General features: G+C 42.6%; 1 protein-coding gene across 1 annotated transcript in view; it reads left to right on the top strand.

The window, feature by feature from the left end:
• The window catches only part of LOC103782110, a gene marked incomplete at its 5' end in the record, with an annotated part of 15,870 nt that extends 4,252 nt beyond the window's left edge, over positions 1-11,618 (top strand). Inside the window, 4 exons of the mRNA XM_008949855.1 lie at positions 6,863-7,201; positions 8,690-9,037; positions 10,384-10,493; positions 11,508-11,618. Coding sequence (XP_008948103.1) covers positions 6,863-7,201; positions 8,690-9,037; positions 10,384-10,493; positions 11,508-11,618 — 908 coding nt within the window. The remainder of the gene's footprint in view (positions 1-6,862; positions 7,202-8,689; positions 9,038-10,383; positions 10,494-11,507) is intronic.
• Between the last annotated feature and the right edge of the window lie 4,848 nt (positions 11,619-16,466).

A 16,466-nucleotide genomic window follows, 5' to 3' on the forward strand; every position in this document is an offset into this window, starting at 1 on the left:
TATGAAGGGCTGTGGGAATCACCCATATGTCAACCTTAATTAGGGGCTTGGGGTTCAAACCCCAGCATTTCAATAGGGCAGGTGCTCCAGCCCTCAGATCATCCTTGTGGCCCTTCTTTGGACACGCTCCAGCAGGTCCACATCCCTCTTGTAATGGGGGCTCCAGAGCTGGATGCAGTACTCCAGGTGGGGTCTCACCAGAGCAGAGTAGAGGGGGAGAATCAACTCCCTCGACCTGCTGGCCACACTTCTCTTGATGCAGCCCAGGGTCTGGTTGGCAGGTGCTCCAGCCCTCAGATCATCCTTGTGGCCCTTCTTTGGACACGCTCCAGCAGGTCCACATCCCTCTTGTAATGGGGGCTCCAGAGCTGGATGCAGTACTCCAGGTGGGGTCTCACCAGAGCAGAGTAGAGGGGGAGAATCAACTCCCTCGACCTGCTGGCCACACTTCTCTTGATGCAGCCCAGGGTCTGGTTGGCTTTCTGGGCTGCAAGTGCACACTGCTGGCTCATGTTGAGCTTCTCATCCACCAGCACCCCCAAGTCCCTCTCCTCAGGGCTGCTCTCCAGCCAGTCCCTGCCCAGCCTGTATTGGTGCCTGGGATTGCCTCGACCCAGATGCAGGACCTTGCATTTGGCCTTGTTGAACCTCATGAGGTTGGCTTGTGCCCACCCCTCCAGCCTGTCCAGGTCCCTCTGGATGGCCTCCCTTCCCTCCAGCGTGCCAGCCACACCACACAGCTCGGTGTCGTCAGCAAACTGGCTGAGGGTGCACTCAGTGCCACTGTCCATGTCCCCAACAGAGATGTTAAACAGGACTGGTCCCAGCACTGATCCCTGAGGGACTCCACTCGTCACTGGCCTCCACTGGGACATGGAGCCATTGACAGCCACTCTTTGGGTGGCTTTGTCATGTGGCAAAGTATCACACCTGCCATGTGAGGTGGGGATTTATGGCGAGAACACAAGGCCTGTGGCTCTCTTTGAGGTGGATACCAATGAGTTGCTCAGGAATTTCAGGTAAATGTAAATTGGGGAAAAAACAACTGCATGTCTGTTAGTCTGAATTCTTAAAAATAAATCTTTGCTAATGCTGATACTTTTTTCCCCTATTTTTTTCCTAGGACCTATCATAATGCTCCATCAGTTGTTTTTTTTTTTAATGGTAAATTTGACAGTTAGGGGTTTAGTTATGAAAAACAATGAAATCACATTACTCCAATGGCAGGGGGATATTCATTGAAGGACTAGACATATTCACTAGGACACGTTTTGTAGATGCCTGTTTCTTCCTTGCATCAAGTCTGAGTCACTAGATTTTATCACCTACCTGAATTTTGAGTGGTTTCCAGTGCTCTGGGGGATACAGATGTGGCTGCTGTGATTAGATCCCCCAGCTCCAAGTCAGACTTATCTCTGGCCAAGGCCAAGCCCAAGCCAAGCAGCATCTCCTCAGTTACATAAATTTAAGAGAGTAAAAATCTCTTGGGCAGGTTCTTCTGTTTTGGGAGTTCTTTTGTTTGGGAGAAGAATGGGATCTGAGAGACAGAACCAAGCAGACAGGGAGGTCAGTGAGGAAGGAGAAGGGAAGACACAGTGGGGCAGCTATTCCCCTGAGGTCTGTGGTCAGTTGGCAGACTAAGCCCTTGCAGGCTTTGGAGATCCATGGTGTGGCAGAATCCTGCCTGCAGCCTCTGCAGGACCACACACTAGAGCAGGGGACTGCTCCTGGAAGGTCCATGTCCCTGAAGGAAGCCCACACTGGAGCAGTCCATTGCTGGGAGGAGCACAGACCATGGAAGAGACCCACACTGGTAGGAGAAGTTCGTGGAGGACTGTCTGCCATGGGGGGCTGCCACGTTGCAGGAAGGGGGGACTGTGCATTTCCCCCCTGAGGAGGAAGGAGTGGCAGAAACAACATGGAACGGACAGGGAATGACTGCAACCCCCATTCCCTATCCCTGTGCACTGCTTGGAGGGAGGAGACAGGGAATCGGGAACAGAACTGGGCCCTGGAAGAAGGGAGGGGTCAGAGGAAGGTGTTTTTAAGAGATTGGGTTGTATTTATCACTGCCCCAGTCCAATTCAATTGGTAAATTGGAGGTGGTTTTGTTTACATTAACTTCATTTTGTTTCCCCAAGTTGTGTCAGTCTTTACCTGTGACCATAATTGCAGAATAAGCCCTTCCCTGTTCCTTGTCTCAACCCTTGAGCCTTTTGTTGTGTTTTCTCCTCCCTGTCCCCCCAGAGGGGTGTAGGAGTGAACAAGCAGCTGTGTGGTGCTTTGTTGTTGGCTGGCTGGGCTTAAACCACAACACTATCATGAGACAATCTTTCATCTCACCTTAAAATGGTTTTAAGGTGAAACAGATGAGTTACCTTGTGAAGGTGCCTGTTTCTCTCTGGTAACTCTAAAGGAAGCCAAAGGGAACAAACTGAGATGTTTGGACATCTATAGTTTGAGAAAACACAAGGCTATCTGTGAAAAATATGAGTTGCAGAAGTGCTTGCAAGGCCCAGTAAAGACAACACGATGTTAGTCTTGCTGCAGTTGTTATAGTAAGACATATCAATAGATCTGTTGGTTAAATAGATAAAATATTTACCACTAGTGGCTCCCCTGAGGTCCTGCCCTGTGGTGTAATGCTCAGTGATGTTCCAGGCACATCCCAGACCCTCTAGAGCTGAAGAAACAGAACTTATTTTATACAAGACCTCACAGTAGTGTTCACAAATGTACTTTCTCCAAATCCATGTGTTCACTGAGGACTGGGACTGCCACAGTAGTCCAGCTCCAGCCCTTCACAAACAACAGGAGAAGCTCCCTGATTCCCCCACACTCTCCTGGTGCCTTGCTGAGGACAGAAGTTGTCTCAAGATGTGTGGCTGGCTCAGCAGCACAGGTTTAAACCACCTGCCAGTCTTTTGGCTATTTACTGAGTATGTTATTTTGACTGATCCAGTTACGAACTCCAGCATACCATGATGGATATTTATTTGGTAAGCCCAAGCTGTTAGCTGTAGAGTTTGGACTCTGCAAGTATTTAGAGATAGAAGGAAAAAGACTTTTCTTTCCTCGTTATACAATGCCTTAGCACAATTGCTGTTCTTTTTTTTTTTCCCAGAGCAAAACTGCTGTGTCTAAAAGGAGTGAGGAAGAAGTTTGTTTGGGATAAAAGCCATCTCTTTTTAAGGAAATAATATATCTGTTGCTATAGCCTGGGAAAGGAGCATTAAAATCAGGTATTGGCCTTTCACTTTCTGATCCTACTGCACATATCGTGGGTGTTTTTGGTTCCATTTCCTTCTGCTCTAAGTTGTTGTTGTAGATGGTTTTGAGGAAGGGCCAAGTGCTTCACCTTACGTAATCAAGCTGTATTCTGTGCTTTTGGAGAATTCCAGTGGTGTATATCTTATTTTCCTATACTCTCTTAAAATGGAGGCCATGGCAGTTCTTTTCTATGGATATAGTTGTTGTTATAGACACATATCTGTGTCTACGTGTGGAAAAGTCACTGGGTGTGCATATATGGTGTTCAAATCAGGGGCTGACACTGGGTGGTTTTTGGTATAAACTCAGATTTTGAGTTCTTTGGGTATGGAATAAAGTAGTACTTCAGAACTCACATTGTATTAACTTGAGGGATTCATGTTGAATGAGGTGCAGATTTAATTTCTACTCTTTACTACCAGTTGGGACCAGAGAGATGGTCATGTTCTAAGAGGAAAGCTTCTATGGACACCTCTTCCCAGTGACGGGGCTTAGCTAGAGTAGTCACAAAATGGAGTCACATGCCCATCTTTGTGGCTCACTCAAGCACACTTTCCTTTAAAACTCCTCTTTCTACTGATGATTATGCAGATGGTGATATTCAGAGGCATCGCTACCAACAGTTTCACTTTGCCTCTCTTGGCCTGTGTTGTGCTGATGAACAGAAGTCCTTCCATATCTCAGGAAAAACTATTATAAATAGCGTTAAAGATTGACAGTGTTTTTTCTAAGCAATTGCATTGTGTTGCTTTGCAGTTTACTAATATAGGCAAATGTTTGTTTATGAAATAAAAAAATAGCTAGAGATATTACTCTGGCTCATCAAAAGCCATAATTTTATCAATGTAATTTCATTTTTATTATATTTTTGTTTGTGTTACTATAATCATCATAATAAAACATCAGTATAAAATGCCTGTGTTGATTGCATTGTTATTTGTTATGTTCATCTCCTTTACAAAGCATCACCATCACATGATTCCCAAATTCATAATCCAGTATTATTGTCATGTTTCACTTCTTAAATATTGCAAAAGCAAAGACAGAGAGTAAGAGATGTCTCTTGGCATCTGCTTTAGTATCCAGTAGTAAGCTAAGAGTAGGGCTAATTGAGAGTTCATTTCACAACCTGCCTGAACTCTGTTTTCTTGACAATAGTTGATGAAATTTCTAATCTTTCAAGAATTCAAGAAACTCTTCAGGAACACCCCGTTTACCTACCTATTCACATAGAGAACAGTGCCTACAAGAAGAGCTTTTCAGGGAAAAACCATAGCTGAGGTTCCCTTTTGCTGGTGGTTAGCAGGTGTCCTGCAGGCACTACAGAAGATGTTTGTAAATGTGAAGCTGGGAGGTACAGACCATGCTGCTGCTTGGAAATGGTGCATGTTGTCATTGACAAGATACAGATCACTCCTGTAGTTTTGAGAGTGGGGTTCGTGTAATAATTTAACTGAAGTAATGGAGTATCTCTCACCCACCTGCTCCTTACAATGCCAGGACTTTCCCATTTGCAACCACCAACCAAGCAGCCTGCTAAGCCTTTGGAAACGCTGACAGACTGAGCTGATTGCCCCATGTGCCTGCACTTCCAGTAAGGCCACAACAGGGAGGTTTTGCTTTGGCATTGTGAAAAGCAACTTTGAGCCTACCTTTTCTCAGTTGACTGTAAAGGGAAGGTAGGTGCCCACCATAAAGGCTCTTTCTAGTCCTGCCCTCAGGGTTGAGGGTTGTTCAGTAGCAGGAAACTGTGGGTGCTGCAAGTGTAAAGTCAAAACCAAGATACACCTCTTGAGAGAATTCTCTCTTCCCCTCTCTGTTGTGATAGTAAGACAAAAGAAGCACCTTGCTAACTTCTAGTGGATAGCTGGGAGAAACCAGACCAACTAGTGGCATACAGCCCTTTCTTCTGGTCTAACTCTTCAGTCAGACAGCAGAGAAGAACTAAACAGACCTTTGAAGATGCTGTGGCTATCACGTCTCCCAGCTGCATCACTCTTTCTTCTGCTTCTCCCGTGTTTCCCTGGCCAGAACGGTATGTCCAATATAGATGTTCTTACATTTTACAAGTTTTAATATTTTCCTTCCATTTTTTTTCTCTATTAGCAAAAACAGGTGGAACTTTGAACAACGTTCTTTGTAATTATGAGTTGTAAGAATGAGTTTTTAGAAAAAAAAAATGAAAAATTATTGTGATAAACACTTTTCTACACAGAAATTCCTCTCCATAGAAAGAGTGAAAGTTATTTTTCCCAGTAACTCAACATGCTCTATCTGTATTGTTAAGGTTGACAAGGGGAACCTGCTTTTGGGTAGAAATGAATATTTATATTTACTAGGGACATAATTATTGAGGGTGTAATAAAACCTTACTAGAAACATCTATTGTTGAATATTGTTGTAGCTATTGAGAGTGCAGGCTGGAGGCACACTTGGGGAAAACAGTGTGAATCTCTGAGGAGAGCAGGCTGAGGAAAAAGATGTCTCCAAACAGTCCTTTTTTTTCCCCTATGACAATTGTCAATAACTGGAAAGGATGGTGACGTGAGAAAAAAATACTATCCATAAATTAGGAAGTCTGAAAGAAAGATGCAGTGAAACGGCTGAGAAAAATTGAGTGCACTTGTTCTTTTGTTAGTGGTTGTTGAGTCAATACTGATCTCTGTATATATAATTTAACTCTTCAACTTCTACCCTGATATTTTGGAGAAAACAATTGATGGGCTGCAACTGCTTGTCATTAGCTGTATGAGTTCTTAGGTCATATATGTGTGGGTCAGCTTAGAAGTATTGATTTCAGGCTAATGGAGATGAATTTTCTGGGCTTTCCTTCTCCTCCCGTAAAGGCTGAGTGCTCTGCACTTCTCCAGCCTTCACCATTACCCAATTTCTCTGCTGCTTGGGAAGGCAATTGCTGACAGCTCCTGGACTGCCTTAATTCCTTCTCTAAGTGTTGTAGGAACAGTGTCCTCATGTCTGGTCAGGTTGGATCGACTGCCTGTATTGGTGTTTGTTCCCTTAGTAAAATAAATCGTTTTGAGTGTGAAGGGATCCTTAATATGCTTGTCAACACTGACTAATCCTACTCTTTCTATGTCACGTTTGTCCTAAATATGCAATACGCTATGTTTAATTTTTCTTCCCTTGTTTTTAACTTCTTTTAGGTGTTTTCTGTTTTATCCCTCTGTTCCTCACTATTCTTTGCCACTTTTGGATACCTTCGAATTCTTTATTCAGATCCTCAATCAACTCCAATTATTGGGCTGAGTTCAACAAAGCTTGTATTTTGAGAACTAATAGGATCATACTGGGAATCTATGAACAGGCTAAATTTCTTATGTGAGTGACAGAAGCCACTTTTTTGCCAAAGCCTTTTAAACTTTGGGGAGATGTTGAGTTGCACAGGTCAATGGGCACGAAAAACACTATAGATTTCAGGGCAACCAAGAGATGATATGTACAGGATAGTGAGACTAAGCTCCAGTCTTGCACAGTGGTTCTGTTGATGGAGTAGTTGTCTTTGAAAACCGCCTTAATATTAATAGATGAAGAACTCTGATATTATAATTTCAATTACATTTTTTATTTTTAGGTGGAGGAAATGAAAAGTCAACAGACATTATCAGTGTTTGGGAAGGACACTCCATCAGCATAACATGCTCAATGAAAGATTCAGAAACTGAAGTGGGAACGTACTTGATAGCTACCATACAGCAGGTCAATGTGCTGTATGTTTCCAAGCTGAATACTCAGTATATCTCTCCTGCTTTGGCTAATCGCATTGAGTATGCAAAGGAAGGAACCAATCTCAGGATAACTCTGCACGATGCACAGGAATCTGATTCCAATATCTACCTATGCTCTACATATATTAAAAGCAAAGGCCATCATAAAAAGCTGAATGGGAAGACAACCATAGTACTGGTGAAAGGTATTGCAATTCCACCTTTTGTACAGCAAATTAATAAATGTAGATGTCTATTTTAAATCAAAGATCAGAAGAAAGCATAATGGGAAGGAGACTCCCACAGAACTTTACTCATGGCAGCTCTGGTTACGTACTGATTTGAAAGAAAGTGTGGGTCTGTACCCTGAAAAGATGAAGTAAACATGTTAGAACAGTAGCAAGAAAGTCCCTAGAATGTCAATTAATGACTAATTTAATCCTAGGTACAGGTTTTTGCATGAGTCATAGATTGCTGCAGAAGTTTGTCAACAGAGAGGACTCAGGGCTCTTTCCAAAACAGCCAAATATTTATGAAGAACTAGCAAAGTGACGAGCCTTTTTTAGTAGCGTTTTTTGCAAATCTCTTTTGGTTTTACTATTTAATCTTACACGATAAATAACTAATAATTGGAAAGCTGGTGCTAGTCAGGGTTTGCGAGTTGGGCATCAGTGGGAAAAGGGATGTGGGATTTTTCTTAGCATACAGTTGATGAACGGGCACAAGTTCTCCTTTCGACAGTCAGTTCTGGTTAGGGGAAGAATTCTTCTGACTTTTCTTTTTTCATTAAAAAAGTGTTGAGTCCACAATGTTCTTTGGCAGCTTATTCCTCTATATACCCGCCTTTCTGATGAGACCATCTAACCTGAAACATCTTTACCAAAAATTACAGAATTTTTTTCCTTTCCTGTTCCCAAGGCATGTAAAATCTGACTGATTACTGCCTCAGTAATAACCATTTATATCTATGAAGTTTTATCATGTCCTTCCTCAGGCTTCTCTTTCCAAGTATCTTGACTGTGCTTTCTCAAATGAATTCCATCTTGTTGACTATGTACTGTTTTTCCAAAGGATTTTATTACATTACCTTATACCTCTTTTTGCTTCTGATCCTCTTCTTCAACATGCTTGCAACCTTCCCAGAATTATCTTTTGCACAAATGTGATAAATTTGGTCTCCATTCTCCCATCGATGTTGATGTCAAAAGGAACAGTGCCTGTCCTCAGAGGAACTCAGTAGAATGTCTTCCCAGCTGGATAGCAAGCTGTTAATAACTGCTTTTTGAAGGCCATTTTCACCATTGATGGCACCCACATTGTAAGATTTAATCCAGACCAATAGTCCCCAGATCTTTCTATGGCTTAGTCTCACTTGAGAAAGCAGGAAATGATCCATGTCTCAAGGGCAAGCTGATGCAGCTGTATTTCCTCAGAAGAGTTCAGCATATGTATTTTTTTAGGTAGGCTGAGACTTTTTACAGCCAGGTAAACCTGTTTGGTCAGTCTTACTTTCAGATTCTGAGGCAGGAAAACATAAAATCTCTCTTGCTTCTCAAGGCATATGTAAAGATGGCCTTTTAAAAAATCATTTTATCCAAATGTCTGTGATCTGTTCTTTCTGTTTTTGACGTCTCTATTTGCTCCCTTGTTAAAATGCACTATATATGGTAGCCACTAATCTCTCTTGTTTTTAGCTAAAACCAGTGGAGTTGTTGAACAGTCACCACTCTATGTCAATCCTCAGCAAGGCCAGTCTATCAACATTACCTGTGCACTGAAAAGCTCGTATGAAGATGAAGGGATCTACTTGCTCAAGACTCACATGCAGCATGAGAGAGTGCTATATGTTTCACATCAGAATGCTTCAACTATTCATCCTGCGTTTGCTAATCGCCTGGAATATTCAAGGGAAGAAAAGAAAATCGTGATAACTCTACACAACCTACAGAAAAATGACAGTGATATTTATGTGTGTGCTGTGGTGGTGAAAAATTCCCCTTTCCTCTCAGCGAATGGAAGTGGCACCTTTATGCTGGTTAAAGGTACTGTCCTGCTTGTTTAAGCCTTAATAGCTATGGGCATGTTGTAATATAAAAGCTCGACTAAAAGCTTGCAGAACTTTAATCAGGACAGGTGAAGCACTAATCCATGGCTAGACTTCCTCCAGTACCTGGGAAAACTTGGGGAGTGTGATCAGGCTCCTCTGCACCCTGTAGTACTCGGACACAGAAGCAGGCACTATATTTCTACCTGCTTGCACAACCAGAGGGCACTTATAAAAAAGAAAACTTTCTATAATGCTACATTTAAAAAAAAAATCAAGGTCCAAAGCAGCCAACAAACACTTCAGTGTGCCTGTGAATAATCTGTCAGTTTTAGCAAGTGAATCGGTATTTTTAGTATCAGTTCTTTGACCTTAATGTGACATAAATGTCTTTTAGAAACCACTCCCTATAGTAAGTCTTTGTGTTTAAAAATAAGCCACAGTAGGGAGTATGGAACAAATCCTGAGGCATTTACTTAAAGTACCACAGATAATAGCAGAGATGATCTCACACACACTTATTATACACTGAGCACACTGTGAGCCTGTTCCAAAGAAAGATTTGTTGTTTTTTTTTTTTTTCTCCTGCAGTATGGTGTCATAACTATTTATTAAAATAAAGACAAAACCAGCAATATAGTGCTTGATTTTGATCAATTTAACCCTGTGCTTTGGGCTTTGATGAGATCTTTGGGTATTTAACATAAGGCTTGCCTAGTCTCCAAGGGTTGCAAAGGTTCTATCTGCTGTGGTCTCATTCTGTGCCCCTAGCCATAACTGATGCAACAGCTCAGTAGTGTGAGTTAGGGAAATAACAGCTGCACATCAAAGAAATAGGGTGATAATCAGATATTATGTTATTCAGATATGAATCGATTGAGGTTTTAGAGAACTGTAACCCTTTCCATTAGCACTGTTCTGCTCAGTGTACATACTTCAGATCACAACAGCTTTTACTGCTGTCTGTACTGCTTGCAAACCAAGCCTTTATATAATTCCTGTATATTCCCAGCCCAGCTCCCAGTGTTGCTGTAATATTGCAGCAAAACTAATTTTTGTTTTATTTTTTTAGTTGGAGGAGGGAGAGGAAAGGGGGAGGGTGATTGAGTGGCTTGGTGGGCATCTCTTACTCAGCCAGGGTTAGCTCACCACAGCCACCTACAGTGCTCACTAGCCTCTAGAAGAGCACAGGGAGTGGCAGTGACGATACTAATGCCAAATGTGGCTGTGTGGCATGCTGTTAATAGCTGATTTCTTGCTGACTGGTATGTAGTTTTCTTCATAATAAAAATAGAATTCTATGTCTTCATATTTATAATAATAATAACATACTTTTACATGCAGAAGTGGAGCAGACAGGCTGCCGTCATAGTTTCTGGGACATCTATAGTCTTATCATCATGGTAGTGCTGCTGTTTTCTGCACTGGTGGGCTGCATCTTGTACCGTGTCGATGTAAGTACGCTGTTACTGTGCCCAAGCAAAACTGAATCCAGGCTGAGTGAATAGGGGCCTTTGATATTATTTGTAAACAGTGACAGAGTCAAGTAAACATCTGATAAACCTGAAGAATCATGGCTTTCTACTGTCTCCTCTTTGTCTTTGTTGAATGTCTCCCAGCTGTAAACTCTTGGCAGTAAAGACTGTGTCCTCTTCTGTCTCTGGAACTGTCAGTAAATGAGATATTGTTTGCCTTTGATAACAAACCTCAATTAAGCCTTGCAGTCAACAACACAGCCATGTGTTGTGTGTATTTTCCTGAACTGAGCACCTCACTATTCTGGTTTGCTTCTTTTTTATTTTTTTTTTTTTTTTTTTGGTTAATTGGGAATTGAGCTGTATAGACCAATCTTGTAACAGATGTAAGAGAATGTTTAGAGTGGGACATAAGGATAACAAAAAGTCACAAAATAGTCCAATGTCTGAAAGCAGCTGTGGGAGAAGAGTTCTGCCCCACTTCAGGAAAAAAACATGACCAAGAGATTTTTCCTTTAATGGGATTATTTACCTTCATCTTCTGCAGAAATTCTCCAGAAATTGTCGCTGACAGATCCTTCTACTCCGTAAAGATTATTCAAGAGTATGAGTCAGAGGACAGGCTTCTATCTCGTCCCTTCACATGTGGCTTCAGTACTGCTAAATACCAGTATTCTAACATCATTCTGGCAAAGCCAAGTGGCCCTGTGGGGACTGATCTCTTGTGTTATGAGTAACAAACGGAGGACAAGCTTTATTTATGTTGGGGACACAGTTACATTGAACTCTTGAAGGATCCTTTAGTGAAACTAAATCAGACTGAGGATAGAAAGTTAAATAAATTATTTGATAATTTCCACCCAATCCTTCCTAATTAGGAATTTTAAAAGTACATCTCCATTTCAAACAGATGGACTCCTATGATGTAAACTGACTCCTTGGTCAATGTCTTTTCAAGCTCTGTTCTGAACAGCTGTTTGCTTTGTTTTGCAGATGAAGAAATATTTCCAGAAAAGAAAAAATAATACAGTATATGAAGATATGTCTTATTGTTCTAGACGCAGCACCATGGTCAGAAGCAATGTTTACTTCACTGACAATTAAGCTTCTGCCTTCTTGGACCATGAGTGAACTGACCATTCCTTTCTTATCCTCCCTGAGAGCTGCGTTAGCAACCTGATGTGGTAGCTGAACTGAAAATACTATCACCTGCTTCTTCAGTGGAAAGAAAAACCTGCCTGATTTCCAAAGCTGTTTCCGCTTTTTTGATAACTTGTAAAGTTTTTTATAAGTCTTAGTTTTAATGTAGAGAAAATGTAGAGAAATGCAGGTATCCTGCACACATGTTTGCAGTTTAGTACGGAAAGCAGTATTTTGGGATTATACAAGTGGCTGGATACAACATAAGGGCTCATTTCTTTCCCTTTCAGGGAAGGTGGAGTAGATGGAGAGGTCTGGTTCTCAGCTTTGCTAAGTGCTGAGGAAGACCATAACAGGCCTGTTTGATAATATGCAGTAGATCCACATACGGATGGGTTATAGTTCTCTTATGACTCCTTGAGGGTCTGCCGAAGAGCTCAGGTAGCTAAAAATACTCAAGAGTTACAGCAAAGAAATCTACTCTAAGGAGACTTCAGAAACATTGTGGCAGAGTGTGTTGCAAGTGAAGTTCTGGATATGTGTGAGCTTACCTACTCAAAGATAGGTCCCAAAAAATGCAGTCAAGTCTAGATTTTAAATTACGGCGTTTGTCAGAGGTTCTGGCATGATTAGTGTGGGTTTTGGTGTGGCTGACATGAAAAATGACAAGACTTGGTGCATGATGGCTTTTTGGGACAGCACATACTTGTGATGTGCTGGTGTTGTCTCAATCTCCAGATGATTTGGGATTACATAGCAGAATGCATTTCTCCAGGTCAATGACTCTACACTGTATGCTACAAGGTGAACTAGTTGGGTAGAGCCAATGCCTGAATTCCATCTGAGCATGGGTGAGGGATCCAAAGTCACTCTTAACAAGGGAATTTATCAAAACCTCACATCTGTCAAATAGAAACTGTCTTTGCTTTAGTAATGGCTTATAACAGGTTGCTACAGTAAGCTTAACTCTCCTCTAGCTAGGGAAGGGCTACAGCTTCTCCAGAGGCAGGAAGGGCTTGCAGAGCTGGGACCTCTGTGGAAAGTCAACCATCTGGCATGCCCAGAGGAATATCAAATTGCCCTGTTACAAGGCAGGATTGAAGGGGTTGGGTTATTGTTTCTAGGGACAGGCTGAGACTAGATTTTTTCTTGATTGATTTATTTGTTTATTTTTTTGAGAGAGCAGGGGCAGTTTGCCATTGATGAGACAGTGTAGCTGGAGCAGAGCCAGGCACAGGGGATCCTCCTCCTCTGGAGGAGCTCTGCTGAAATCTCAGCTTGCAGAGCCAAGCCTGCCACTCAGGAGAGCCCATTTCCCTCCAAATGCCACTCCTGAAATGCTGTGCACCAGACCTGAAAGAGAAATCTGCTGATTTGGGTGCCTGGTGGGAGGACAGGTTTACCTTTGTGAGCAAAGAGGTCACACAGAGTATCTGAATAAAGTCATGTTTGTGACTGGGGCTTTGTACAGTTACTTGATATTTTTAAGCATGTATTAAAGACTATTTCATATACGTTGCAAATGAATGCTGCTTGTTGAATAGACTGTTTATTTTAGTGGGGGGTTTTTTTGGGGTTATTTTTTGAATAGAGGGATTCAAAGGCTTACTCCTGACAGCACCTCAATAGACATCTTAAGAACTATTTTCCACTTTATTTACATAATCTAGATGTGAGGGGTTTTCTTTTGTCTCAAAACGCATCACTGAAGAGAATAACAAAGAACATTCAGACAAGCTATACTCATGTAATCCCTTCATAGAAACTACAACAAAGATCCTGTAGAGCTAACAAATTCAAATGGAGATGGGTAAGCAGCAGATGGCACTTGGGGTGGTGAAGCTTGGCTCCTCCTTCAAATGCCACCTTACACCTGGTCACAATAGCTGGTGGCCATGGGGTTTGCTGAATTGGAGCAGGAGATGGTGCCTCACCACTGTTGATCCTGTTTAAAGTCCCCAGGAGCACAGCCCCAGGAGAGTCCCAGGTACCCTGTCTGATCCCCCTTCTGCATGCCCTGAGCCAGCACTGCCTACATCCCTTAACCACTTGCAGCAGTCCCCATTGGGGCAGCCCTGTGGTGCCCATGGTGTGGGCCTGGTGCCCTGGGAGCACTGCTGGCCCCTCTGGCCCCTGTGCAGGGCTTGCCCCAGGAGATCCCCGCAGTGGGGGCACAAGGCTGTCTTCACTGGGGTCAGGTGGGATGCTCTGACTTGGAGAGGACTGGACCAGAGCAGACCCTAAGGGTCAAGGAAGGCTTTGCAGCCCCTTGTTAAGAAAGGTGCACCTCAGCACCCTCTCCTGTACGGACCAGGGATCATGAGGCTCCTCCCAGGGTTGCTCTTCGGGAGGAAGAACTTTCCTCCCAGGATGAGACATGGAGGTCCTCCCAGCAGAGCCTGCATGGTGCCTGAAGGTCTGGGGCTGTGCTGACCCACTCCAGGAGGGACAGGGACAGCAGCCAGACCAAGCAGACCAAGCCTGCATGTCCCTGCAGCAGGGAGCCCCCTCCTGTCTAGACAAGCCCAGCTCAGGGGCAGATGCACAGCCAGGGAAGCTGATCTAACAAATTAGATACTGATGGAGGAACTGAAGTACCAATGGTCAATTACTTTTCATCTTTTTCACATTTTTGAAAAAAGGTGCAAGTTTATTAGAAAAGGGATACTTTAGGGAAGGGACAGACAATGTATGGAGGTTGGAGATGAGCCAACAGGCATCTGAGCTCAGCTTTCTGCAGCAATGCTACCATGCAAACATGACCACAACTGTGAAAAAAACACAAGCTGTGAAAGAAAACAGTAGTGGAGGTGGTTTCTTTGGCTAGAAAGAAAGAAAGGAAGCAAGAAAGCTAAAGCCTAGCTGAGGCAAATGATATACAGTGAGACATCTCATGAGTTGTACCTAGATAGAAGGGTGGAGAATCAACCCCACAATTAACTCAAGTGGCACCGAATGAACTGCTTGAAGACAACTGCTAGGGAACTTAGCTCAAGCATGTCAGAGCAGGGATTGGGTATCTGGCTACTGAAGAGGGTCAGAGAGGTCCTAAGATTCAGTATGGTCCCAGAGCTTCCCTAGAAGGCAGGCAAACTGAATTTTTCATTGCCAGACTTGAAGACAGAATTGCTCTGGGCTTATCCTGTTGCCTGTGCTGTTTTTCTGTCTCTTGTCCTTGCACTGAGAAGGGAAATGATTTTCAGGAAGTGGGCAGTGCAATATAAGGCTCTGACACCAGGCCAGGACCCCCATCAGTGAGAGTGGTATCAGGGTACAAGCGAGGTCCCCAGCCCTATTTCATGAGATAAATGAGAGAAGCTGCAGCTAGAAGCAAAACAACCTCGGGTCAGGGAGCAGAACTGCAGCTCTGGTGTCAGAGTTTACCAAAGAGGGATGGAGAGAGCCGAGGCAGCAAGGACGGTATGGCAGGAAAAGAGAAAACATCACAGCAAGGTACAAACCATGTCAGAAATGGCTCTATATGGATTGGCCTGGGCTGAACTCTTGTAAAGGGCTCATCAGAAAAGGTTGTTGATTATTTGCCAAACTGGAGAAAACAGCCAACACCTGAAGATGACTGCTGATGAAGCTCACAGATTCAGTGGGATTTACCTGAGGAAGGCATTTAACCCTCTGACTAAGGCACATCTCTCAAGTACATGCTTGATCTCAGATGCCAAGGAGGTTGTTAAGGAGAATTGAGCCACAAAACATTTTCCAGGAGGACAATACACAGGATAGAAGTAGGTTCTCCACTTGTTGTGACTTGTGATATATTATAGGACACTGGATTATTTCCAGTGACTATCTCGCAAGCCCATGTTTATACGCCTCTGGCAGTTTTAAATGCCACATGACACATTTATGATGCCTACATTGGTACAGTTGCCTGGGGTTAGTTCTTCCACCCATCTGTCACTGGTTGCTCTTTGTGATCATTCTTCCATCCAGGAACTCATGTATGAGACATTCTGTTATTACTTGGAGGATATGACCAAAATACACCCAGCAGTGCTGGTCCTAGTGAAGACAAGCTACTGGGGATGTCTCACTGTCCCTGTGTTAGTGAAAAAAAAATCTTTCCATTCATACGATGTCATAAGCACTTGTTTGTCAAGGCATTTAGTTTCTGTTTGAATATCTTGTAACACTTAACTTGCGATCATGTAATAGCAGCCAGCTTACAGTCAAATTTAAACTGTGGGTTTTTTTCTGGTAGTTCACAGGTTTGGTTTTCACGTGGTTTAGAGCTTTGAAGTCCTGAAAATGTTTCCTTGGTGCCATTTCTTAAAGACATCTTTGATTATTATGCTTCTGCTCGACATCTAATTTTAAGACTATTTGTGTTGTCATGCAAGATTTTTAATCCTATTTTGAATGCTTCAGTAGTGACTGCATACTGGCTACATGCAGCATGCAAGAAATCTTCCAAATTCCACTTGAAATCTGAACAGGTTTTAACTTACTTTTTGGTAAACCACTTTTTAGTATGTTACTGCTCTTGACTGTTTCATACACCCACAGCATCCTACCATGTCTACAATACACTCACATGCAGAGGAGTGACTGACTTAATATTTAGAGATCAAGATTTATTTTTTTTCATTAAAGAAAGTGAAGTAAAGTAACTAGCCTAAATATTGATTATAGTGAATAAAACAGTTTTTCCTAACATTAATATTTTACAGTGTCATTATAATCTATCTTGGACAAGTAGATTATCTGTCCAGTTTGAGGATGGAAGGGGATTCCACTTTGTATAAAGAAACCCCTAGTAGGGCTGAATGGACTCTCTGGATGGTGCTAATTCCT

Source organism: Merops nubicus, unplaced genomic scaffold, assembly GCF_000691845.1.
Source record: "Merops nubicus isolate BGI_N331 unplaced genomic scaffold, ASM69184v1 scaffold6181, whole genome shotgun sequence".
Lineage (NCBI taxonomy): Eukaryota > Metazoa > Chordata > Aves > Coraciiformes > Meropidae > Merops > Merops nubicus.